The sequence below is a fragment of the Callithrix jacchus genome, chromosome 6 (genome assembly GCF_049354715.1).
Source record: "Callithrix jacchus isolate 240 chromosome 6, calJac240_pri, whole genome shotgun sequence".
Lineage (NCBI taxonomy): Eukaryota > Metazoa > Chordata > Mammalia > Primates > Cebidae > Callithrix > Callithrix jacchus.
The window spans coordinates 46,453,268-46,480,920 of NC_133507.1; the positions used below are offsets into that span (position 1 = coordinate 46,453,268).

At 36.3% G+C, this 27,653-nt stretch overlaps 2 protein-coding genes across 2 annotated transcripts in view; both read left to right on the top strand.

The window, feature by feature from the left end:
* Positions 1 to 5,315, top strand: part of LOC128932358 (uncharacterized) — a 70,228-nt gene extending 64,913 nt beyond the window's left edge. The window contains exon 4 of the mRNA XM_078327209.1: positions 2,032 to 5,315. Within this exon, the coding sequence (XP_078183335.1) occupies positions 2,032 to 2,094 (63 nt within the window). The 3' untranslated portion in view covers positions 2,095 to 5,315. The remainder of the gene's footprint in view (positions 1 to 2,031) is intronic.
* The window catches only part of PDE1A (phosphodiesterase 1A), a 531,703-nt gene that overhangs the window by 70,551 nt on the left and 433,499 nt on the right, over positions 1 to 27,653 (top strand). The window lies entirely within an intron of this gene.

Sequence of the window (27,653 nt, forward strand, 5' to 3'; positions counted from 1 at the left end):
GGCTGTTCCCCTTGGCCAGAATGGCACCCTCCTGTCTCTTTTGTCCATATATCCTTACTCATTCCTGAGATCTCACTCACTGATCACTCCTTAGTGTTTTAGACACCCACAAAATTAATTCCTTTTGTGTTTCTGTAGTGCTTTTGATATAATTTAAAAATTTTAGTTTTACTGTATTATTTTTTAATCTGGTATCTATCCCCTTTGTTAGGCCTGGATTCCTTGGAAGTAGACTTCATTTTAATGACCATCTGCATATAGCATAGCAACTAGAACATATCAGATATTCGAAAGCTTTTTGTTAAATTATGTTGATCAATTTTGATGCTCTTTTGGAGAAGATACCCACATTTTCATGTCAACTGACAGAACTTTGAAGATTCTTGCCCAGTTCATTGCTTTAAAATTTCCAACTCCTTGGAAGTATCCCTGTAACCAGACATTTTGATCCTTGCCACCCTTGCATTTAGAATCTGGTCAGCCTCTAAAATGAAATCCTCAGGTGCAAGTTGCAGGTTAGGGTGGAGGGCAATTTGCTTTATTTTTAATATTAAACTAAATAATTTAAAATTCTACTACATAAAATGACACACTTTGGCATGTAATTTAATATTTCCTTACTGTCATTTTTAGTTTTACCTGGAGCAGTTGGTGAGTTTGCTTTAGTATTGTATTTTAAAAATGCATAGGATTTCTATTTTTCTTAGTATCTCAAGCCAGATAGCAAAACTATTCTGCCTCCTCCAGGTGATATAGAAGTGGGGGTTAATATGGAAGGTGCCCTCAACTGGATTCAGATCAGCTTACATTCTGGTTGAGTCTCTAGTGAATGCTCCAGATGCTAGCCATTATTTCACTGCCCTAAGCTTCTGTTTCCTCAGCTGTTTCTGTCCAGATAGAATATCAAAGGTTTTCCAAGTACAGTTTTTCTTTTTGGGTATTCTATACTAACTTGGTTCTGATTTCTCCATGTGATATTTTCTTTGATTTCTACATAACAGGGAAGACTGACAGCTAACTAATGCAAGAAATAGAGAATTATTAGAAAGAAATAATAGATCGATTTGATTTCTGACGTGGGTGCAGGTCTCCCAATTATGACTTTAGGTAAAAATGAAAAGTCTGCTGGAGGGTTCACATGCAGGTGCATTTGTTTGCAAAGGCTCTTCATTGGAGAGTACGTTGGCTTAGCCAGTGCTATCTTTTGAACACACAGAGCCTTTTTGCGTGCTAAGTCTACAGCTATTTTCTTTGGCAAGAGAGAGTCTACATGAGACCATTTGAGTTTTGTATCCAATTCTGTTCTTATCTGAGTCTACTTTTGAAGAAATAAACCTGTGAGACTACTCTAACAATTTTTAGTTTTTCTTTACCAGGTCCTTTTGGGAAGATAGGGTGGTTTTCACTGACTTTGGGCAACAATTATGAAAATAGATGTCTTCCAGGGACTAAAATTTGCTTTGGTATAATTAAAACTAGCCAGAAAGTACAGCTTTAATCATTTGTTTTTATTATCATTATACTCAGTTTATGAAGAAAATGATGACTGCCTATGTGGTCAACAGCCATGATTATTTTATTAGCTGTTGTCTGATATTGTCAGCCATATTGAAAGCTGTAGGAGGGTAAGGTACTTCAGACTAGGGGAGTAAGATGACAAGATAGAGAAAAGAGGTATATATATTTTACAGTTGGGAGATCATTTTTTGTAAGACATGTAATTTACATGGAATAATGGAAAAAAGGGACAAGTTTAGATATTCTCTGAATAAATTCAGTGAGTAATTACTTCACAAAAGATAAGTAATGAAGTTATATTACTAAGGCCATTATTGAGCAAGTATCAAGCAGAGAATGTTTACAAATGCTGTTAAAAAGAAGTACACCTTTATTAAATATCCATTGGCTCTTATTAATACATTTTAATTAAAAACATACATTATTCCTGGTACTTACAGTGGCACTAAGTGCATTTCAAATGGATTGACTGAAAGCCAGTCTTTCATTTAGGTTTTGGTTAAATCTTTCTAGACCTTGCTATGGCTGAATGGCTTCCCCGACCCTCCACCCTCAAATTCAGTGCTGAAGTTCTAACCTGCAGTACTTCAGATCATAACTGTACGTGGCAGTTAAAGTCTTTAAAGAGATATAAAATGAAGTCATCACGTGGACACTAATCTAATATGAGATTATAAGAAGAGAAAATTTGGACACAGACAAGCACAGAAGGCAGACCACGTGAAGACTCAGGAAGAAGACTGCTATTCGTAAGCCAGTGAGAGAAGCCTCAGAAGAATCCAACTTTATCAACACCTGGACTCAGATTTCTAACCTTCAGAACTATGAGAAAGTAAATTTCTGTTGTTTAAGCTTCCTACCTGGTCTGTGGAACTTTGTTATGGTACTCTTAGCAAACTAACAATTAATGTAAGGTCACATTCTGAGGTACTAGGGGTTAGGACATCAGTGTAACATTTTGAATGACAGAATTCAACCATAAGAAATTCTCTGTGATATAGTGAATTCCTTGTTAAGAAAGGGCATATTTGGGAAATTCAAATGATTAATTTGTATGTTTATTTTTAGTTTTCAAAGGAGTAGTTATAGTTTGTTTTGAAGATGTTGTTAGCCTGAATGAAATGGAAACAGGGTCTATGTATTTATCTGCATTTAATGAAATCATATTGCTCATGATCTGCTGTAGTGAAATATGTGCTGATAGCATTTTTGGGGACAAGAAAAGTTAGCTAGACATTCTTTAACTGCTTGTTGTTCTCATGGAATTAATGCCTTCCATTCATGTTTCTTTTAGTCCAATAGTCATCATTCTTTTGTCCAAATCATACCAGGGTATACCACTTTATTATAATAATTTATACGAAAGTAATTTAGATTTAAAATGCTCATTTCTCCTTTTTTGGGCATACCATGTACTTGCTTCCAGGTGTGATGGAAAATAGTTATACCCTTCTCTCAAACTTATTTTTCTTTCAGACTTAGGCCAACAATGACATAGTGGCTCTATCTACTAATAGCCCTTGGCTGATCTTCAAGCTGCTGCAGACCATGCCACTTGAGGAGAACTAAAAATGATTCTGATCCCTTGCAGAAGAAATCTTCATTAGCTGTATTTCTGCTAATTTCTAGATATTTGTCTCCCTGCTTTGCTATGAGCTACTTTAGGGCAGGGACTGAACTCTGTAGCAGAGTGCCTAACTCCTAACATTTATTGTATACGTATTATCTGCCTGTAACCTTGCTAAGGGAGTGACCTCTTACTTTATAAATGAGCAAATGGAGGCCTGTAGAGAGAATAAATAAAGAGTCAGATGCTAAACGGCAAGTGAATAGCAGATAGAATTTGAACCCAGGCAGTCTGGCTCCAGAGCTGGGGTCAGTTCAGCCCCATTCAGCAGGCAGAGATGGTCAACTATTTCTTAAATCCACCATATTTTTTTAGGGATACATTAAGCTCACTGTTTTCCTCTTATGATCAAGTTAGAATTAAGTGCCTCTGAGCTTTCAAAACTGTTTTCAGTTTTATTCGTTTCCCTCAAGGTGAAAACATTTGTTTTCTCTTTTTGTGTTAATAGATAACTAAGTTCCTTTTAGGAAAAAGAGAGAGATACAATTCCATTGCCTAAAACTTGACTTTACAAATTGTATTTGTTGAGCAGAACTTCAGAATTTTGTCTTTACTAGATAAAAAAGTCATACAGTAGTACTTTGTTATTGCAACAAGGTCACAGTGTGAGATCTAAGAAGAGGTTGATAATACTTTCTTCAACCTTCCTTCAGGCCTAAAGTAACCCGTGTTAGCACCTCACTGTCTACCCTTCCTTGCCCTTTCCTGAGCTCACAATAAGGCCAAACTATGTACACTTCTACAACTTACTGTTTCCATAGAGTGGAAATATCATTCTTTCAAGTTCATATAAAAAAGCTAGTATAATTTGCTATGGTATAAATTTACTTGTTCAACCTTTCCCTTACTGATGAACATTTAGTTTGTTTCCTGGGCCCCTGTCCTCTTTGCTGTTAAATGATAAGCTTATGAAAAAACGAATCTGTTGGTGAAAGTACATGAATATTTTAAAATAGATTTTGCCAGATTACATGATTCAAAACTTTACTAATTTAAACCTTAATAATATAGACTTTTTTTTTGAAGTAGTAAAATATTGCCTTTTTGATGTTAGAAGCTTTGTCTCTTTTGTTTTGTATGTTTAGAATAAAATTTGTAAGAAACTCAGATGATAAACTTAATAGATACATAAGGTATAAAAGAGGACCCTTAAATTTGCTTCCTGCCACAGAGTAGAAGGGAGTTTAGAAGGAAAGAGATCCATGTTATGCTTTATTATAGAGGTTGCATGATTTAGGCTGACTCATGACTTTGCATTTCTTCTAGACCAAAGCTCATGGTTCAGAAAATAGGAAGCGAAGAGCCTTCTTTACGGTCCCTGTGGAAAGACCCTTTTAATTTTTAAATGTTAACTAATTCTTCTTTGTACTTTCCTCCCTCCTTTCCCTCCCTTCCTCCCCGTCTTTCTTCCTTCCTGAGACCAAGTGTTCCTCTGTCACCCAGGCTGGAGTGCAGTGGCGCCACCTCCTGGGTTCAAGCTATTCTCCTGCCTCAGTCTCCCAAGTAGCTGGGATTACAGGCGCAGGCCATGACCTGGCTAATTTTTGTATATTTATAGAGATGGGGTTTTGCCATGTTGGCTAGGCTTGCTCTTATCTATTGAGAAGTTTCTACGAACTCTCTTTGGCAATTCTATAAGTGCAATTTTATGAGTACAATCTTAGAGACAATTTCACACAATGGACCTGCTGCCACATTCAGCATTCTCTGATTATCATAATGTTTGAACCCTTCAACTTCTGTTTTAGTTATTCCAAACACTGACATTCTGCCAGAAGTCTTGTGTGACTATTTATCTTTCTCTATTTCTAAGCAGTTCACATGTCAAAGAATACAGTATCTAAGACATTTGGCTGTCCAAGCCTTGCCATCTGGGTGAAAGAGTTTCTCTTAATCAATTTAATCAGACTCTATGTTTGTAGAGCTGACAAATCTGCAAATTCAGGATGGGACAGAAAGTTTATTCTAATTAATTCTTCTTAATTTGGTAACAATATAAATATTTAAATCAGTACTGCAGTGTGGCTTAGAGATGTCAGATGGAACTGAATTTGAAACTCAGCTTCACCTCATAGTGGTAGTGTAGACTTGTCCAAGTTAATTGTGTGCTCTAAGCTTCGGATTTTTTCTGTATAAAATTAGGCTAAAATACACATCTCTCAGGGTAATATGAAAAGTAAATCAAGTAGCAAACAAAAGAAAAAGTGATCAATTAAACTACATTGAAATTAAAAACTTCTGTGCATCAAACAATGCAGTAAATAGACAGAGAAAGCAATCCATGGAACTGGAAAAAATATTTGCAAATCACATATCTGATATAGTTAATAGTCAGAATATGTGAAGAACCTATATAATGCAAGAGCAAAGAGCAAAAACCAAATAAAAAATGGTAACAAACTTGAAGAGACATTTTTCTAATTAAGATATATATAAAAAGATGCTTTAATCACTAATCATATGGATATGTCAAAGCCATAAAAACTGCTGATATCACCTCATATCTACTGGTGATATCAGTGGTTTTAATGGCTTTAATTGGTATGGCTACTATAAAAAATACAAAACAAGATAACAGATTTGGCAAGATTTAGAGAAATTGGAACCCTTGTGCACTGTTGGTTGGCATATAAAATGGTGTAGCCACTGTGGGAAGCAGCATGGTGGTTCCCCAAAAAATTAAAATTAGAAGTACCTTATGATCCAGCAGTTCCACTTTGGTTATATCCACAAAACAGTTGAAAGCAAGATCTTGAAGAAATATTTGTACACTAATGTTCATAGCCATGTTACTCACAATAGCCAAAAAGATGGAAGCCATGCAAGTATTTATTGGTAGAGGAATGGATAAACAAAATGTGACCTACACATACAAAGTCTTGAAAGGAATACTAACATATTCTACAACATGGATGAATCTTGAGGACATTTTGCTAAGTGAAATAAACAGTCATAAAAAGACAAATACAGTGTCATTCTACTTATTCTACTTATAAGAGATACCTACAATAGTCAAATTCATGACGAGAGAAAGTAGAAGGGTGGTTATCAGGTGTTTAAGGAAAAGAGTAATGGAGACCTTTGGATTTGTGGATCCAGAGTTTCAGTTTTGCAAGATGAAAAGGGTTCTGTAGATGAATGGTGGTAATGATTATATGACAATATGGATTTATATGGGCCACTGAACTGTACACTTAAAAATGGTTAAGATAAAAAATTTTATGTTACAAGCATTTTATCACAATTTTAAAAAAGCAAATCAGGAAATGTATATATAGCACCTAGTGTGGTTCTCAATATATGTTAGTAACTACTAACGATAATAATAATATCCAGTCTTACTGGGCTAACACTTTTCTCTGGCCTGTTTTATCCTAAATTTCAGGATATATTTTAATTATGTAAATTTTCAGACAACAGAAAAGGTGAAATAGCATGATCAAAACCTTTATATTCTTAGCCAAGATTCAACAAAGTTAATATTTTGCCATATTGGATTATGATGGTTAATACTGAGTGTCAACTTGATTAGCTTGAAGTATGTAAAGTATTGATCCTGAGTGTGTCTGTGAGGGTGTTGCCAAAGGAGATTAACATTTGAGTCAGTGGGCTGGGGAAGGCAAACCCACACTTAATCTGGATGGGTACCATTTAATCAGCTGTCAGGGAATATAATAATCAGCAGGCAGAAAAATGTGAAAAGAAGAGAATGGCCTAGCCTCCCAGCCTACATCTTTCTCCCATGCTGGTTTGCCTTCAAACATCAGACTCCAGGTTCTTCAGTTCTGGGACTCAGACTGGCTCTCTTTGCTCCTCAGCTTGCAGAGAGCCTATTGTGGGACCTTGTGATCGTGTAAGTTAAAACTTAATATATATATGAAGTTGATATTTTATCTATCATCTATCTATCTATCTATCTATCTATCTATCTATCATCTATCTATCTATCTATCTATCAGTTCTGTCCCTCTAAAGAACCCTGACTAATATAGATTTTGGTACCAGGAGTGGTTTTAGAGGAATAGAATATTAAGGATGGAGGTTTTTCATTGGCTTTGGGGTTTCTGGAGTTGTCTGCTTAATGTGATTAGACCCCAAAATGCTAAAGGCTCTACTTCTAATAGTATGGAGAACACTGATAGTCATTGGCATAAACTGTTTAGAGAGTTAAGAAAAATAAATGCATTTGACACTCCTGATTCACTGCTCATGAGAGTCAAGGAGTTTAGTGACTCTATACATAATACCTTTCTTTGACTGTATGTGGAGAACCAAGGAACATAATGATGCTGGTTTGCTGCTCCTAAATTCAGTGGACAAAGTGATAAAAGAAAATGATGAACTCAGAGATTCTGTCTCCTGGCTTCAGAAACAGATGCTAAGCCTCAAATCTGCTAAGATTGCCCTGAGTGAGAGTCTTATCTCCTGTAGAGAAAGCACTGAAATTATGGAAAAACAGACAGAAATTCTAATCATGCGAGTGGCTGACCTGCAACAAAACATGCATGTACAGCCTCGCCAGGTGTCTACTCTTAAAGTGAGGGCATAGATTGGAAAAGAATGGGACTCTGCAACTTGGAATGGGAATTTGTGGGAGGACCCTGATGAAGCTGGGGACCTGAGTTTGTAAACTCTGATGAACCTTTTTTTGCCAAAAGGGACAGCTTCCCCATCTCCAGTAGTGGCAACATCCTCTCCCTGACCCATGCTGCCATCAGCCTTTCCATCTTTGTCTGAGGAGATAAACCTTGTGCTACTGGAGGCAACAGTAGTGGCCTACCCAGAGGCAATTGCTAGGCAAGGTAATGTTGATTCTCCTCAGGAGCCACCTCCAACACCTCTGTTTGCTTCTAGACTTAAACTGGACTAAAGTCCTAGACCCTAGAGGTGAGGTTGAGAGTGTGACCCATGCAGAGGTGTGCTACATTCAAAAAGAACTGTTTGAGTTCTCTAATTTATATAAACAGAAATCTGGGAACAGGCATGGGAATGGATATTAAGGGTACGGAATAATGGAGGAAGGAACATAGAGTTGGATGAGGCTGAATTTCTTGATTTGGGCCAATTAAGTAGAGACTCTGCTTTTAATGTTGCAGCTTGGGGATTCCAAAAAGGTTCTAACAGTTTATATGCTTGGTTAGCTGAAATATAGGTTAAAAGATGGCCCACTGTGAGTGAGCTAGAAATGCCTGGTCTTCCTTAGTTTAATAGAGAGGAAGAGATCCAAAGGCTTAGGGAGATTGGGATGGTGGAGTGGATTAGTCATGTAAAACTTACTCATTCCAGTTGGGAGGATTCAGAAGATATACCGTGACCAATGCCTTGAAAAATAGATTTGTAAGGGCAGCACCTGAATCTTTAAAGAGCCCTGTAATTGCTCTTCTTTGTATGTCAGATGTAATGGTGGGAACTGCAGTCACTCAACTAAAAAATTTAAATACAATGAGAATAGTTGGATTCTGAGGTGGCAGGGGTCGAGTGGCAGCACTCAACCATCAAAGGCAAGGTGGGTGTAGCTACCACAATGGACATCAGAAGCAAAGAGGCAATCAGAATAGTCTGACTTGTGCAGAGCTTTGGCATTGGCTAATTATTCATGGTGTTCCTAGAAGTTACATTGATAGGAAGCTTACTGCATTCCTACTTAAATTATACAAGCAGAAAACTTCTATGTTGGATACACAAAAGACTAATTTGAATTATAGAAACAGAGAATCATGGCCCCTCAATCAATTTCCAGACTTGAGCCAGTTTACAGACCTAGAACCCTTGAATGAAGGGGAGGCTGGATCTGCTTGAAGAAGGACCCCACTACATTGCTGAAAATTTATGCAGTGAATCTTTCTCCCATCCTTCCCCAAGGCGACCTCTGGCGTTTTACCAGGCTAACTGTAAATTAGGGAAAGGGAAATGATCAGACATTTTGGAGACTACTGAATACTGGCTCTGATCTGATGTTGATTCCAGGGGACCCAAAATGTTATTGTGGTCTTCCAGTTAAAGTAGGGGCTTAAGGAGGTCAGGTAATGTAGTTTTAGCTCAGGTCTGACTTACACTGGTTCCAGCTGGTCCCTGGACTCATCCTATGGTAATTTCCCCAGTGACAGAATGCATAATTGGCATAGACATAGGAGCTTCAGAAGGTGGGTAATAACAAAGTCTCTGTTCTAACCCAATCCAAAGAAGCTAAGAACATTGAAAAAAGGTTGAACGAAGTGCTAACTAGAATAACCAGCTTAGAGAAGGACATAAACGACTTGGTGGAGCTGAAAAACACAGGATGAGAACTTTGTGAAGCCTACACAAGTTTCAATAGCCAAATTGACCAAACAGCAGAAAAGATATCAGAGATTGAAGATCAACTCAATGAAATAAAATGAAAAGGCAAGATTAGAGAAAAAAAGAGTGAAAAGAAATGAACAAAGCCACCAAGAAATATGGGATTTTGGGAAAAGACCTAAACTATATTTGATTGGTGTACCTCAATGTGATGGGGAGAATGAATCCAAGCTGGAAAACACTCTTTAGGATATTATGCAGGGGAACTTCCCTAACCTAGCAAGGCAGGCCAACATTCAAATCGAGGAAATACAGAGAACACCACAGAGATATTCCTCAAGGAGAAGAACCCCAAGGAATGTAATAATCAGATTCACCAGTGTCAAAATGAAGGAAAAAATGCTAAGGGAAGCCAGAAAGAAAGGTCAGGTTACCCACAAAGGGAAGCCAATCAGACTCAGCAGATCTCTCGGCAGAAATCCTACAAGCCAAAAGAGAATGGGGGCTAATATTCAACATCCTTAAAGAAAAGAACTTTCAACCCATAATTTCATATCCAGCCAAACTAAGCTTCATGGGTGAAGGGAAAATAAAATACTTTATGGACAAGCAATTGCTGAGAGATTTCATCAACACCAGGCCTGCCTTACAAGACCTCCTGAAGGAAGCACTAAACATGGAAAGGAACAACCAGTACCAGCCACTGCAAAAACATAGCAAATGATAAAGACCATTGACACAGTGAAGAAACTGCATCAACTAGTGGACAAAACAACCAACTAGTATTAGAATGGCAGGATCAAATTTACAAATAACAATATTAAGCTTAAATGTAAACGGGCTGAATGCCCCAATCAAAAGACACAGAATGGCAAATTTGATAAAAAGTCAAGACTCATTGGTGTGCTGTATTCAGGAGACCCATCTTACGTGCAGACACACATCAACTCAAAATAAAGGGATGGAAGAAGATTTACCAAGCAAATGGAGAGAGAGAGAGAGAGAGAGAGAGAGAGAGAGAGAGAGAGAGAGAGAGAGAGAGAGAGAGAGGAGAGAGAGAGAAAAGCAGGAGTTGCAATCCTAGTCTCTGACAAAACAGACTTTAAACCAACAATGATCAAAAGAGACAAAGAAGGGCATTACATAATGGTAAAAAGATCAATGCAACAAGAAGAGCTACTATCCTAAATATCTATGCACCCAATACAGGAGCACCCAGATACATAAAGCAAGTTCTTAATGACCTACAAATAGACTTGGACTCCCACACAATAACAGTGGGAGACTTTCACACTCCACTGTCAATATTAGACAGATCAACAAAACAGAAAGTTAACAAGGATATCCAGGACTTGAATGCAGATCTGGACCAAGTGGACCTAATGGAAATCTACAGAACTCTTCACCCCAAATCCACAGAATATATATTCTTCTCAGCACTGCATCACACTTACTCTAAAATGGACCATATAATTGGAAGTAAATCACTCCTCAGCAAATGCAAAAGAATGGAAATCATAACAACCAGTCAATCAGACCACAGTGCAATCAAATTAGAACTCAGGATTCAGAAACTCACTCAAACTGAACAACTACATGGAAACTGAACAGCCTGCTCCTGAATGACTACTGGACAAATAATGAAATGAAGGCAGAAATGAAGATGTTCTTTGAAACCAATGAGAATGAAGATACAACAAAGATAAATGTGTACCAGAATCTCTGGGACACATTTAAAGCAGTGTCTAGAGGGAAAATATAGCACTAAATGCCCATATGAGAAGTGAGGAAAGATCTAAAATCATCACCCTAATTTCACGATTAAAAGTACTAGAAGATCAAGATCAAAAAAATTCAAAAGCTAGCAGAAGACAAGAAATAACTAAGATCAGTGCAGAACTGAAGGAGATAGAGACACAAAAAACCCTTCAAAAATAAAATAAATCCAAGAGTTGTTTTTTTTGAAAAGATCAACCAAATAGATAGACTACTAGCCAGACTAATAAAAAAGAAAAGAGAGAAGAATAGAATAGATACAGTAAAAAATGATACAGGGGATATCACGACTGATTCCACAGAAATACAAACTACCATCAGAGATTACTACAAACACCTCTATGCACACAAACCAGTAAATCTGGAAGAAATGGATAAATTCCTGGACATTTGCACCCTCCCAAGACTAAACCAGGAAGAAGTTGAAACCCTGAATAGACCAGTAACAAGGTCTGAAGTTGAGGCAGCAATTAATAGTCTACCAATAAAAAGAAGTCCATGTCAAGATGAGTTCACAGCCAAATTCTACCAGAGGTGCAAAGAGGAGCTGCTACCAATCCTTCTGAAACTAGTCCAAACAATACAAAAAGAGGGAAACCTCCCTAACTAATTTTATGAGACCAAAATTATCCTGATACCAAAACCTGGCAGGGACACAACTAAAAAAGAAAATTTCAGGACAATATCCATGATGAACATTGATGCAAAAATCTTCAATAAAATACAGCGAAACCAAACGCAACAGTACATCAAAAAGGTTATCCATCATGATCAAGTAGCCTTCATCCCAGGGATGCAAGGCTGGTTCAACGTATGCAAATCTATAAATGTAATCAATCACATAAACAGAACCAAAGACAAAAACCACATTATTATCTCAATAGATGCAGCCCTTTATGCTAAAACTCTCAATAAACTAGGTATCAATGGAATGTATCTCAAAATAATGAAAGCTATTTACTACAAACTCACAGTCAATATCATACTGAATGGGCAAAAACTGGCACTAGACAAGGGTGCTCTCTCTCAAGATTTCTATTCAACATAGTATTGGAAGTTTTAGCCAGAGCAGTCAGGGGAAAAAAAAATGAAGAAGGAAAGGTATTCAATTAGGAAAAGAGGAAGTCTAATTGTCTCTATATGCAGAAGACATGATTGTGTATTTAGAAGACCCCATCATCTCACCCCAAAATCTCCTTAAGATGATAAGAAACTTCAGCAAAGTCTCAGGATACAAAATCAATCTCCAAAAATCATAAGCATTCCTATACACCAATAACAGACAAACAGAGAGCCAAATCATGAGCAAACTCCCATTCACAATTTCCACAAAGGGAATAAAATACCTAGGAATACAACTAACAAGGATGTGAAGGACCTCTTCGAGGAGAATTACAAACCACTGCTCAAAGAAATAAGAGAGGACACAAACAGATGGAAAAACATTCCATGCTCATGGTTAGGAATAATCAATATCGTGAAAATGGCCATACTGCCCAAAGTAATTTATAGATTCAATGCTATCCCTATCAAGCTACCATTGACCTTCTTCACAGAACTGGAAAAAAACACCTTAAACTTCATATGGAACCAAAATAGAGCCCACAGAGCTAAGACAATCCTAACCAAAAAGAACAAAACTGGAGGCATCATGCTATCTAACTTCAAACTATACTACAAGGCTACAGTAATCAAAACAGCATGGTACTGGTACCAAAACAGGGATGTAGACCAATGGAACAGAATAGAGGCCCCAGAATTAATGCCACACATCTACAACCATCTGATCTTTGACAAACCTGACAAAAACAAGCAATGGGGAAAGGATTCCCTATTTAATAAATGGTGTTTGGAAAACTGGCTATTTATATGCAGAAAACTGAAACTGGATCCCTTCCTTATGCCTTATACAAAAATTAACTCCAGATGGATTAAAGATTTAAACAAAAGACCTAACAGCATTAATACCCTAGAAGAAAACATAGGCAAAACCATTCAGGGCATAGGCATAGGCATAGGCAAGGACTTCATGACTAAAACACCAAAAGCAATGGCAACAAAAGCCAAAATAGACAAATGGGATCTAATTAAATTAAAGAGCCTCTACACAGCAAAAGAAACAACACTAGAGTGAACCAGCAATTAACAGACTGGGAAAACATTTTTGCAAGCTACCCACCTGACAAAGGGCTAATATTCAGAATCTACAAATAACTTAAACAAATTTACAAGAAAAAACAAACAACCCCATCTAAATGTGGGTGAATGATATGAACAGACACTTTTCAAAAGAAGACATTTATGCAACCAACAAACATATGAAAAAATGCTCATCGTCACTGGTCATTAGAGAAATGCAAATCAAAACCACATTGAGATAACATCTCACACCAGTTAAAATGGCGATCATTAAAAAATCTGGAGACAACAGATGGTGGAGAGGATGTGGAGTACTGTTAGTGGGAGTGTAAATTAGTCCAACCATTGTGGAAGACAGTGGGGTGATTCCTCAAGGATCTAGAAATAGAAATATCATTTAACTTAGCAATCTCATCACTGGGTGTATGCCCAAAGGATTATAAATCATTCTATTACAAAGACACAGGCACACCTATGTTCACTGTGGCACTGTTTGCAATAGCAAAGACCTGGAACCGAAATGCCCATCAATGATAGACTGGATTAAGAAAATGTGGCATATATATGCCTTGAAATACTATGCAGCCATAAAAAAGGATGAGTACACATCCTTTGCAGAGACATAGATGAATCTGAAAACCATCATTCTCCGCAAACTGACACAAGAACAGAAAATTAAACACTGCATGTTCTCACTCATAGATGGGTGTTGAACAATGAGAACACATGGACACACGGAGGGTAACATCACACATTGGGGTCTGTTGGGGGTTGGGGAGCTAGGGGAGGGATAGCAGGGTGTGGGGAGATTGGGGAGGGATAACATTGGGTGAAATACCTAATGTTGGTGATGGGGGGATGGAGGCAGCAAACTAACATGGCATGTGTATACCTATGTAGCAATCCTGCAAGATCTGCATATGTACCCCAGAACTTAAAGTATTATATATACTCATATATATATGTATACATATATATATTTATACACACACACATATATACACACACACACACAAATATCATCATCTGTTCCCCAAATATCTTTAATAGACAAATTTTTCAAACCAGGATCGATTAAGATTCCTGCATTGCATTTTGTTGTGTCTCTTTATATTCTGTTCTAGTTTAGTCATAACCCCTTGTTTTTCCTTGTGAAATTAGTTTTCTTAAGAGACCAGTATAGCTATATTGAGAAATGTCCCACATTCTGTTTTTTTTTTAAATGATTTCCTTATGGCATGGTTCAGCTTGTTCACTTTTCTAAAGTGGTTTCTAGTGATTGTGATTTAAGGTAGCAAACTTGGAATGATGAGAAGAAAGAGGAAGTCTATGTAAAGGAATAGTGGATGATTTTCTTCTCTTGCCTTCCTCCTTTGCCCGTTTTCCTTCAGAGTTATATCAGAAAAGTGTTCTCCTAGATTGCCAGAAGAGGAGAGATTATTGTATGAATTTTCCCCTCACTCCTCTTCAGTGAAAGCTCTTCTTTTCCTTGTCTTCTTCCTCACCAGTTTATGCAAAATGGGCTTCTTGTAAGCACATAAAACACACTCCTGAGAAGACATTCTGCCAACATCCATTCTTTCAATAAGAAACAAATATTGAACATTTGCTCAGTGTCAGGCATACTGCCAGTTACTGGGTCTATAGAGACATAAAAACCACTCAATAAAAAGTCTCTGCCTCTCAGGAATTTATAGTTCAGTTAGAAACCATCCTAATGGGAGTTAGTTGACACTTCAGTTATAAGAGAAATAAGCTATGGGCTGTCATGAGATCATCACAAAGATGACTTTGCCACATGGTTAGCCTTTCTTAGGAATTGAACATAGAATAAGGTCAATTTTTAAAAGGATCTTTTCTGGATAAGGAGATATGGTTGAGTGCCTGCTATGTTGTAGATTTAGAATTCTTGAAAAGTTGCAGCTATACCAGAGACCTGAAAGTTGAGCCTTTTGGCTACTCTTGGAAATCAGGTTTATTGGTATTTAAAACATTTTCTATGATTGACATTATTTTTGTTTCTTTAAAATATAAACTTATTGTTTAATTTAGTAGTTAGCATCCTGTTTTGCTCTCACATAAGAGGAAAGTGCCATTGAATATTATGGTTAATCCAGCAATAAGCAGTTCTTGCATTTTACCAATATTTTAATTTTAACAATAATGTAGATAGAAACATTGTCTCCCTTATAACTCACGACATTTGCTTTCACAGATCCATTCTCACTTTAGACAAAGAATTGAAAAATAAAAGACTTAATAAATATCCAAAGTCTCCAAGTTTGTTATAACCATTTTATGCTATTTTCTTGAAATTCTCTTTGTCTAGTCCCAACATCTCTTCTATGATATGATTTGTAGAATAATAATGAGAATATTTACATTATTCTTATTCATTCTCTTCCTCTTTGTGATATTTCAATGACATCTATTTTAAAAGAAAGCATATGAAAAACGTGATGCTAAAATTTTGAATTACAAACTAAAAATTTTAGTTTCATCCATTAAAATAGCTTTTACCATTCTTCTCACAACCAGGAAGCATTCAAGGATAAGTTGTGGGCACCCATTAAAATAAAAACCCCAGCCAGCTTTCTAATCTTCATATGAGTATTTCAACATTAGCGTCTACTTAAAATGAATTAACAACTTCTTTTATAACAGTTGCTGTTGCCAGGTTTTGCTCTAAGAACCTTATTAACAATATTGTTCTACTATCCATATCAACTCAATGAGCTAGGTACAATTATTAGTCTCATTTTACAGTTGAGGAAATTAAAGCAAAGAGATGTCAAATAACTTACCCAGTGCTCTACGGGCATCAAATGCCTTTATTTCTATTCTATGCCATTTTCATACAGAGCTTTGCATGTCAACTATATGGTTCACAAACCTTTAAACTCTCCACTATCTGGCCTAGCTCAGAAGCAAGATCAAGAAAGTGTTAGTTGTTAATGACCGAAGGACATTTATTCCTCCAATTATTTTTGGTTTCCTTTTTACCCTATTTCAAACAATAAGAAAATAACCCTATTGAACATTGAGCCTTTCTAAAATAGACTTCATTACTGCATGTGAGGCCTTTCTTTTATTGGTGGATGTTCTTAGAAACAGCTTCATAGGACACAAGAATGCTACTGAGGACTTTGTCCACTTGATTACTTTATCTCATATTGTAAAGACCTGAGTGAAGAAGTTATTTTAAAATTTAGTGATAAGAAAGGAATTGCTTTCACTGATAATTTCCCTGCCTTTTCAACAATCATTTACAACTGTCTGTATTTCTCTTTTCACTTTGGTTACCAGGGATAACATATATAATTTAGTCAAATATGTGTCTTAGAGTCAAATATGTAGCTCAGTATTAAAAATATTTTACAGTAGGTTCTTACAGTCTGCATTTTTGCATTTTATACTCTTTACTTCCCTTCTTTTTATGTCTTGGCTTCCTATTTCAGGTTGTATTTTCCCCACTCCAGATTTTTACTAACATTTTATCACCCCTTTGAATGTTTTATGTAAACCACCTGAAATCTCTTATAGAATAAGAAACAATTTTATGTCCCCACACCCCAGGGATGCAAGGAAGCAAAAAGCATGGTCTCTGATTTTATGAAGCTCAAACATGATTGGGAATACAGCACAAGGACACAGAAACAAATTCACCTTGTGAATACCACAAGTGGTATAGATTAAAAAAATACTATAGTAGTTTTGCATGAAGTCTGGGACAGTTGAAAAAAACTTAGGAAGAAATAGAAACTACACTGGCCGTTGAAGAAAGGCTAGAACTTCAGTAAGAGGAGTACGGAAAGGATGAAGATTTTTAAGAAAGGAAAATGTATTGAACCAAGATATAGAAATAGGAATCTGGTTTATTCAAATAACAATGGAAGAAGATTGTTAGTTGTGTGCTCCAACATCAATTTTCATCTCTCCCTTAATTGCTGAACTTCAGTTTTATTTTACAGCAGCCATGTAACTAGATAAAAGACTATGCTTTCTATTTCTACTTTGAAATCATGTTAATCAAAGTAATCCATTTTTGTCAGTGACATATAAGCACAAAGTGTCACTGTGTGGGACTTTGAGAAAATCTCTTTAAAGAGAGGAAGTTTGCTATTCTTTTCTCCTTCTACCATCTTACTGCTTCATGCCCAACAAGCTCAATGAGCATCTTAGACCCTGTGGATAAGGAGTACACTCAGAATGATGGAGCAGAGAGCTGGGAGCAGGTTGGCCATAGCTAAATGCAGTGCCTGCCTTATAAAACCAATTAGCTAGAGTAGAGAATTTATGTAGAGCATAATAAAAAATTATAGGTCAGAGTTAATGTTCAACAAACAAATATGAGCTTTATTTTATTACCATAGGAAATATGTATATATCTATAGTTATTTTTATTTTATTTTATTTTTGTGACAGGATATCACTCTGTCACTCAGACTGAATGGAGTGCAGTGGTGCAACCTCAGCTCATTGCAGCCTCAACTTCCTGGGCTCAAGTGATCCTCCCATGTCAGCCCCCTCAGGTAGCTAGGACTACAGGCATATGCCACGATACCCAGTTAACTTAAAATTTTTTTTTTAGAGACATGGTTTCATCATGTTGCCCAGGCTGGTCTTGAACTCTTGAGCTCAAGTGATCTGCCCATCTCAGCCTCCAAAGGGCTCAAATTAGATTTTATTTCAAGGAAGAATGTAAAAAATATCAAGATGGATATTATTTTTTCAATTTTCAATTTGGCAAGCTGAGAATTTTGATTAGTCTTTTAAAACACAACAGGCGTGAGCCACCATTCTTGGCCTATAGGAAATAAATATATATGATCACATATATGATCTTTCAAGAAAAAGTTTCTGAGCCATTTTATTTAGCTAATTAAACTAGCATTAATTTTTTGAGTGAAATTACATGTTATATACCAACCGAGCATATTTGCATTGACGATACATATAGAAATATGTACCTACTGTGTTTATTACTATAAAAACATTTTATAAAAGGACAGAAGATTAATTTAAAATAATTTTGTGTTCAAAATTTTAATAGCAGCTAAGGAAATCAGAAATATGAATTCAATGAAAAATGCTTTTTCTTGAGGTTATAAGAAAGGTTATATTTATAACCTTTAAAAGCATTTTTTCTTGAACTCATATTTCTGATCAGTTTAAAAACCTTCAACTTTAGTTTATTAACTCATTATTAAAGAACAGATTAAAAACCAAAAAATTTAGAATACTGTTACATTTTAAACTTAAATCTAACTAAAGCAAACTCTACAAAAAAGGCTACACAAAAAGCTGTTTAGAAAACTTAAATATTAAAATAATTTATTAATTATATAAAAGATATTAGAAACTCATTATCAGGGAAATTAGATTTTATTTCAACCAAGAATGTAAAAAAATAAAGATGAATATTATTTTTTCAGTTTGCAATATTACAAGCTAAAATTAATGATTAGTTGTTAAAACATTATTTATGTTGAACAATAAGAAATTACCGTATTTGCTTTAGAAAACTCCTTAAAGAGATTTTGTTTATTATAAATGGAAGGAAGATGAGAAAATATATATTTCTGAAGTTTCCCAATTTGGTGGTATTTTATGTCTAAATGAGTAAAGATTTTCCTTTGCATAACTATTTGACTCTTAGTTTGAAAGCCAGGTATATCATTCCAGATTTCTTCTGCAGGTGCCAGAAAGGTAAATGAATAGTACTTCTGCTATAAAATCTTCTTTCCTTCCTGAAGAATTACCTTAGAGTACTAGGTCACCAGCTCGGAGAGATATCAAGCACAAATATGCCAAGAAAATGAAGTTTCATAGTCATCCAATTGGAAGCAAATCTTTTGTGGGAATCAGGTACTTTTCTTGTTGATTTTCTAATTCTCAGTAATGTTCTCTCATGGTAACGTTATAGTAAATTGTTACAAGATGGCATTAAAGAGTGATCCAGAATATCATACATCTAAATTTGGTTATAGCAGCAAAAACGTTTTTGCATTAAAAAAAGTTACAACTAATACTAATAAATAAATTAACTCATCAAGCTAGATTTATCCAGGACTGTTAACACTTCAAATCATTTATTTTAAATTATAATTATATAAGATACAAAATTTATAAAGTTATCATGGATTATTTCTGTGTTGTAAAGCAAGAGTAAACAGTAAACTAAATCTAGGTATTCACAGGAATAAATTTAAAAATTTGGATTGCTTGAAGATGTTATGCAAAGCTAAGTTGATAAAAAATATTTCCATAGCAGTGTTGCTATTTACAGAAGATGAAAAGTAAACTCACAACTGGTAGATGGTCTTAGACTGCTAAGAAAGGAAGGAAAGAAAACTTGGCAAATTAACTCACTAACATCAGCTTCCTAGCTTTATGGAAGTTTGGACTCAAATATAAACTTCAGAACTTTAAAGACATATTCTCAGATAAATAACTAACACTGAAGCCTTTTCCAGTTCCATGCTAGAAACTGTATCTTGAGAAACTAGAAAGGAATATTTAAAATCTAATGTAATTTACTTATTTCCTGTTTCATAGCATATACAATAAATAAATTATATATTATATAATTTAAATTATGCATAGCATGTTATTAATACAAATCATATATATTTGGAATATAAAATTACTGAAATCTTCCCCTCTATGATTTCCTGTCTTCTTTCTTTTATTTTTAATCTTCATTGTTATTTTGAAATATTGAGGACTAGGAAGTTTACCAATTTTATATGAAATATATCTTATAAATTACAGTATTAGAAGGTGTAGGGTCAAAAGTACGGCAGGTAGATAGATGTGGGAAGTGAATTGATTTAAAACAGGAGAAGTTTAACCTAAGGTTCTGCCCAAGGTTTGTTATGGTTCAGTGGAGCAAAAATATAGTTGTGACACATGAAGGAAGGTTTTTAGATAAGAATTAATGGCCTGCATGAAAACAAGCACATGAATTAGAATAAGAATGTAAAGCAGAAGATCGGGAAGCTACCTTGAACCACACTTGAAATCTCTTTCATCTCGCTCAAGTCACTGAGCTCTGAGGCTCCCTGAACTCACAGTTCCACATATTCTGTATTCCGTCTACATGTCTGATCCAAGTTACTCCCTCTTTCTTCTTTTTCTTAGTAATATTTGCAAATGAGATCTTATTAGAGGGTGGTGACGGTGATGGGGCAGTGTTTTTGTTCAATCCTGGAAGAACTTTTACTAGAAATTCAAGTGGACTGTTTCATGTTTCAGAGAGAACAACTAGAAAAAATTTTGACTCTAATAAATGGCATGTAAGCCAATAGGTTTTTAATTTTTTTCAAAAAGAATTAGTCTCTCTTATAAATTGTGTTTCTCATCACTGGTGGTTCAACCAGACATATCGAAGGCAGATTGTAACAGATGGCTGCAACGTAGGATTCTTTGATTCTGTGCTTTTCATGTATATACCACCAGTCAAGACAAGAATCACTAGCTTTTCTTTATTTAGCCCTCTGCCACCAAGAACATGTGTTTACTGCTTCTCTTCCCCACATACTACCTTCCAGTCACTGGCTGCTCCTTACCCACACCAAGGATAACCCTTATCCTGTCTCTTACTTTAAAAAAATTTAAATAGATTCATTCAATAGCATTATTTTATAACTGGCTTTTTGCTCAATGATACTTGTGAGATTCATCCTGTTTTGTTTAGTTGTAAATGATTAATTCTAATTGCTGTATGTATAATGCATCATTGTATGAATATGATACACTTTATTGCACTGTTGATGAACATTTGGGTAGTTTCCAGTCTGATGCTATTTAAATAGTGCTATAACAAGCATTCTATTGCATATCTTATTATTGAATATATGTGTGCATTCCTATTGGAAATATATGTAGGAGTGAATTGCCATGCCATGGAATACAACCATGTGCAGCTTTAGTAGACAGCATAAAGTAGTTTTCAAAGTGATTTTATTCATTTACATTTCTACAAGCAACGTCAAAGTATTCTGGTTGCTCTATATCCTTGTCAACATTTACTGTTCTCATATTTATAATTTTAGTTGTACTAATGGATGTTTTGTGGTCAGAGTGATGGTTTAAAATCATGATTATATGTTTTCTGTTTTAAAAACACCCTCCCATCGCTGCTAATCTAAACTAGAATGAAATCCCAACTTCTTATCATAGTTTGCAGACCTCTGTATAATCTAGCCACTGCTTACTCCTGATTTCATTTTATATCGCTCTCCTTGTTCTCTGGATTCCAGATTGCAGACTTCACTTCTTTTGAAAGTTACAAACTTAACTTTGGAACTTCTGCATGAGGTTTTTCTCTCAGCTTTTTACTTATTCAGCCTTTAATTTTAGTGTTATAATATTTTTTTTTTTAAAAAACTAATCACTGGGGAAATATAAGGAGTCAAGGTAAACTAAGGTAGTATGATTTGAAAAGCTCCCTTTGGTCGAGGTATTCTTAATGTTTGATAACAGTAAGTCCTTTAAAATCACCATTTTGTTTTCCCTTTGGATTTAGGGTTAGGCTTTGAGTTTAGCAATGATCAATCAGAGTACGTTTCTTGGCTAGGAGGAGAAAAAACGTTCTTCAACAGCCTTTTGGAGTCACTGGGATTGAATACATGTTGACATTGACTCAAGCCCACATTCTGATCTGCAGACATTTCTTTTCTGCAGACAAACAGAGCTAGGAGGAAGAGTACATTTTCTTTTATGGAAGACTACATGATTTGAGTACTGACAGTTTAAATGCTGTACACTATGATTTATTGAGAGATGGAAAGCACATTTATTATTTTTGTAAATCCTTTCTCTTTGGCATGGTTTTTATAAATCATTCTTGTCATGCGCTATGAAAGAACTGTTAGCTGTTTCACTTTTACTGTTTCTATTGTCAGATGTTTTAAAATTGTAGTTGACTATATATTTGTTAAAAGAAAAGACTGACATGATCTTGTATCTTTCATTTCTTATAACAGTCCTGGTTTTACATAGATTAAAGGCAATTATGGTGGTAGTATTGTTTATTATCCTAGAATTATAATAATGATTGTAAAAGCTTGAATTTGTGTTATTTTATATTATCAAAGAGCTAAATAGAAATATAGAATAGCCAGTAATATGCATATTAAATGAGTATATTACATAAATTTGAAAAGGTCAACTTATTTTTTGTGACCATGTTGATAAATCTTAAATCTTAATGCCATAATATATGTGAGATTATATCATAATTCAAATCTTTGTAGGCTTTTTTGGTGTCCTTGTCTTCTTAAAAAAAGAGTTTCCAAACTACTTTATGTTTCTTTAAGAATCCTACACATCTAGTGAGAATGAATTAATAAAAGGATGCCAAACCTATCTCTTTGAAATTTACAGGAAAGAAAATTCTACAAAATTATATACATCAGTGAGAAGTTATTTTCAACTCAAACTATTATAAGAATATGAAGAACTATGTTAAGAGAAGAATGGATCACCCCAAACACATTTTGTACTCACTAATTAAACTTTGAAATAACAGATATTATAACAATTTACAAAGAAAAGTTTTTAAAGTTTTGTGGCTATGGCAGTTAAAATTTCAAGAGAAAACTTATGATTGCTATAGTTGCCAGCCACCTTCAGTAGTTGATGTTGAAAGATTTTTAAGATTTGCTCAAGCTGTGGATGTTTTATAAAGTGCTCTCTAGGAAATATGCTACTAAGAAGTTGTTTTCTGAATAATATTCTTCTTTGCACAGATAAATTTAGAGACATTTTTATTTATTTATTTTAATTTTATTATTATTCTTTTTTTGAGACAGGGTCTTGCTCTGTTGCTTACGCTGAAGTGCAGTGGTACAATTTTGGCTGACTGAAATCTTTTCCTCCAGGGTTCAAGTCGTCTTCCCACTTTAGCCTCCCAAGTAGTTGAGACTACTGGTGCGTGACACCACACCTGGCTTAGTTTTGTATTTTGTGTATAGATGGGGTTTCACCATGTTCCCAGGCTGGTCTTGTACTCCTACGCTCAGGTAATCTGCCTGCCTTGGCCTCCCAAAGTACTGAGATTATAGATGTGAGCCACTGTGTCAGCCTAGGGACATTTTTAAATGGGCCAATTGAATCAGACTCTATAAACGGTTTTTGTTAAAATAATCTAGGGATGACAGTGCTGATAAATTATATTCAATCATATAAAAATTTAGAAAAGCAAGGACTAGAATTTTTAATGATCTCAAATAAATATTTTTGATAAAATTTAGTTTTTTTTTTTTTGTACAGAGTCTCACTCCTGGGCTGGAGTGCAGTGGTGTGATCTCTGCTCACTGCAACCTCTGCCTCCTGGGATGCAGCGATTCTCACTGCTAATTTTTGTATTTTTAGTAGAGACAGAGTTTTGTCATGTTTGCCAGGCTGGTCTTGAACTCTTGACCTCAGGTGATCCACCTGTTCCAGTCTCCCAAAGTGCTGGGATTACAGGTGTGAGCCACCACACCTGGCCTTGTTTATTTTTATTCCAGGTATTCTCTCCATGCTGATAATACTTGGCTTTGGGTAAATATCAATTCCAGCAATCAGCTTTCAGTGAAAATGTGTATTTACTGCATCACCAATATTTCTTTTTTGTTAACAATATACATATACTATGGTCCTAGTGTTTAAGTACCAGGCCTACTATATGAAGTACCTAATATATTATGAAATAAACAGAAAACTATAAATTGAAGAGGCTGAGATGAACATGGCATGAAAAATATTTTAAAATGTCATCTTTCTAGTTACCATGGCTTCTCAAGCACATTATATAATATTTTAAGAAATAAAATTAGGGCAGTGCATTCATCATAAATGAAAGTTCATGTAAATTCATTTTATAGTCTCCATAATTTCAGAAAAATTTAAAGGGCTGATTGGACTCATTGCTTTCAATTCCCTGTATGACCATTGAAGAACATTTTCTAATAGGAGGGTTAGCTTCCTTGGTTTCTGATTGTTTGCTGGTGCTTGAATCATTATCACACTGTCTTTAATATTTAATTTATTTACAAGAGTATTTTTAAGATACTTGTGCATTTTCTGGGAATAAGATAATTAACAGTACATAGAAGAATTTGTAAACCAATTTAACTGCTTACAAGTAAGCTGAAAAGTCACGATATTCTGGCTGCCTGTGGCTCTTTCTTCCCCTCTCACCACCCCAACAATCAAACTATCTTTCAGATCTCAGCCTCATTGCCATGTTTTCTTTGGTAGATCTTTGGTGGGAAATTTTAGGTGGTTTAAATAGTTATTTCCAAAGTTTTCTTGCTCCATGTTTGTAGCTACCATCTGAAATGATTTTAATATGGTCAGTTCTGATTTTCTTTTATGCCAGAATGTATGTACATCAATCCTTTCATTTTTATTGTTGATTTTTCTTCCAACAAGCTTTTTGTTTTCCTCTTTAATTTCCTAATGCTGTTATGTTCTGATTATCCATCCAAGAGTAGATTATCTTAAGTCAAACAATGCCATTCTTTTTTTTTTTTTTTTTTTGAGACAGGTTTCCTCTCCCTAGGTTGGAGTGAAGTGGCATGATCTTGGCTCACTGCAACCTCTGCCTCCTGGGTTCTAGCAATTCTTTGCCTCAGCCTCCCATGTAGCTGGGATTACAGGCACCTGTCACCACATCCAGCTAATTTTTGTATTTTTAGTAGAGACGGGGTTTCATCATGTTGCCCAGGCTGGTCTCAAACTCCTGACCTCAGGTAATCTGTCTGCTTTGGCCTCCCAAAGTGCTGGGATTACAGGCATCACCCACCAGGCCCTGCCAACAATGCCATTCTTACAGAATATTGCCTTAAAAAATTCCTAATAACTAATAATGACATTTCAAACATTTTCTGAGAATGTGTTTTGGTAAAATGTTCTCAGTGCAAAATATATGCATTCTCGGCTCTTCTCAAGATGGTGCTGTTGAAGCAACTCTGGATTGCAGCTCTCAGTGAAGATGCAGAGGGTGAGTTCAAGCCGCATTTCCAGATGTATCTTTGTTGCCCACAGAACGGGGAAATTTCCAGGTGTAGGAGAGACATGGGATGCCAGCGCAGCTGTCTTGGCTCGCGTGGCCATTTCGGCCAGTGCCGCGCAGCATAGTGGCATGCCGCACAAAATGCACTGGTCTAGGTACCCTGTTAAACCGGCAATTTGAGATTTGGGAGGGCAGATTTGCATATTCATCTGATTAAATGGGACTTGGACAGTGAGCCAGGCCAGGAGATTCCCGGGAAGTGAACTGTGAGCCGGTGCAATGGATCGCTGCACAGGAAATCACACAGATCCTGGTGCCCTTTCAGCAGGAGACAGAAATACCTGAAAGAGAGTCAACCGTTCAACTTAAAAAAACAAAAGGGCTCTGTGGCAGGGAACCAGGTGATCAGGCTCGATGGGTCCCACCCCCACAGGGACAAACAAAATGGCGATTTGAAACGCTACGGGTTGTGAGTTTCATGGTGGGCACAGCTGAACCCAGGATGGTGCAGCTCAGTGGGGGAGGGGCGTCCACCATTACCGAGACATTTCGCTCCTACTGAAGTACTCTCCCATTGCTGACACAGCCTGCCATTGACGAGGCAACCTGCCATAACAGAGAGACTCTGCCATCAGGGCAGAGCCCACAGCAGCAGGTGGGAGCCTCGGCAGGCAAATAGTGACTAAACTGCCTCCTAGCTGGGCAGGACAGTGCAACGGATACTCATATATAAAGCCCTAACTCCCGAAGACAGAGCATCTGAGGAAAAAAAGGGGTTTTATGAGTTCTGCCGCAGCAGACTTAAACATACTTGCCTAGCAGCCCTGAATGAATAACAGAGCTCACAGCTCAGCACTTGAGCTCCTATAAAGTACAGACCATCTCCTCAAGCAGCTCCCTGACCACCATATACACAAAGAGTCACCTGAAAAAGGACTGATCAGACTGATATTTGGAAGGCATCATTCTGGGACAAAGATAGCAGAAGAAGAAACTGGTAGCATTCCTCACTGTTCTACAGCTGCTACAGGTGTACCCCAGGCAAGCAGGGCCTGGAGTGGACCTCAGCAGTTGTACAGCAGAGGGGTCAGACTGTTAGAAGGAAAACGAAGAAACAGAAATATTTCATCATCAATAATCTGGGCCTCCACTCAGAGACCCAATTGAAAAATCAGCAACTACTCAGACGACAGGTGGATAAATCCACAAAGATGGGAAGAAACCAGTGCAAAAAGGAGGAAAACACCCTAAAACAGAACACCTCGCCTCCTACAAAGGACCAAAACTCACCAGCAAGGGAACACAGCTGGATGGAGAAGGAGTGTGAATAAATGACGGAATCCGACTTCAGAAGGTGGGTAATGAGAAACTTCTGTGAGCTAAAAGAACATGTTCTAAATAAATGCAAAGAAACTAAGATCATTGAAAAAAGATTTGAGGAAATGATAACAAGAATGGACAACTTAGAGAGGAAATGAATGAATTGAAGGAGCTGAAAAACACAACACGAGAAATTCACAAAGCATGCACAAGTTTCAACAGCCGAATTGACCAAGCAGAAGAAAGGATATCAGAAGTCAAAAATCAACTCAATGAAATAAAATCAGAAGCCAAGATTAGAGAAAAAAGTGCAAAAAGGAATGAACAAAGTCTCCAAGAAATGTGGGACTACGTGAAGAGACCTAATCTATGTTTAATAGGTTTACCTGAATGTGACGAAGATAATGAATCCAAGCTGGAAAATACTCTTCAGGATATTATCCAGGAAAATTTCCCAAACCTAGCAAGGCAGGCCAATATTCAAGTCCAGGAAATACAGAGAACACCATAAAGATAATCCTCAAGAAGAGCAACCACAAGGCACATAATCGTCAGATTCACCAGGGTTGAAATGAAGGAGAAAATGCTAAGGGCAGCCAGAGAGAAATGTCGGCTTACCCACAAAGGGAAGCCCATCAGAGTCACAGCAGATCTCTCAGCAGAAACACTACAAGCCAGAAGAGATTGGGGGCCAATATTCAACATTCTTAAAGAAAAAACTTTCCACCCAGAATTTCATATCCAGCCATACTGAGCTTCATAAGTGAAGGAAAAATAAAATCCTTCACGAATAAGCAAGTACTCAGAGATTTTGTCACAAACAGGCCAGCTTTACAAGAGCTCCTGAAAGATGCACTACACATAGAAAGGAACAACCAGTACCGGCTATTCCAAAAGCAAATCAAATGCTAAAGAGCATTAACAAAATGAAGAATCTACATCAACTAACCAGCAAAACAGTCAGCTAGCATCAAAATGGCATGATCA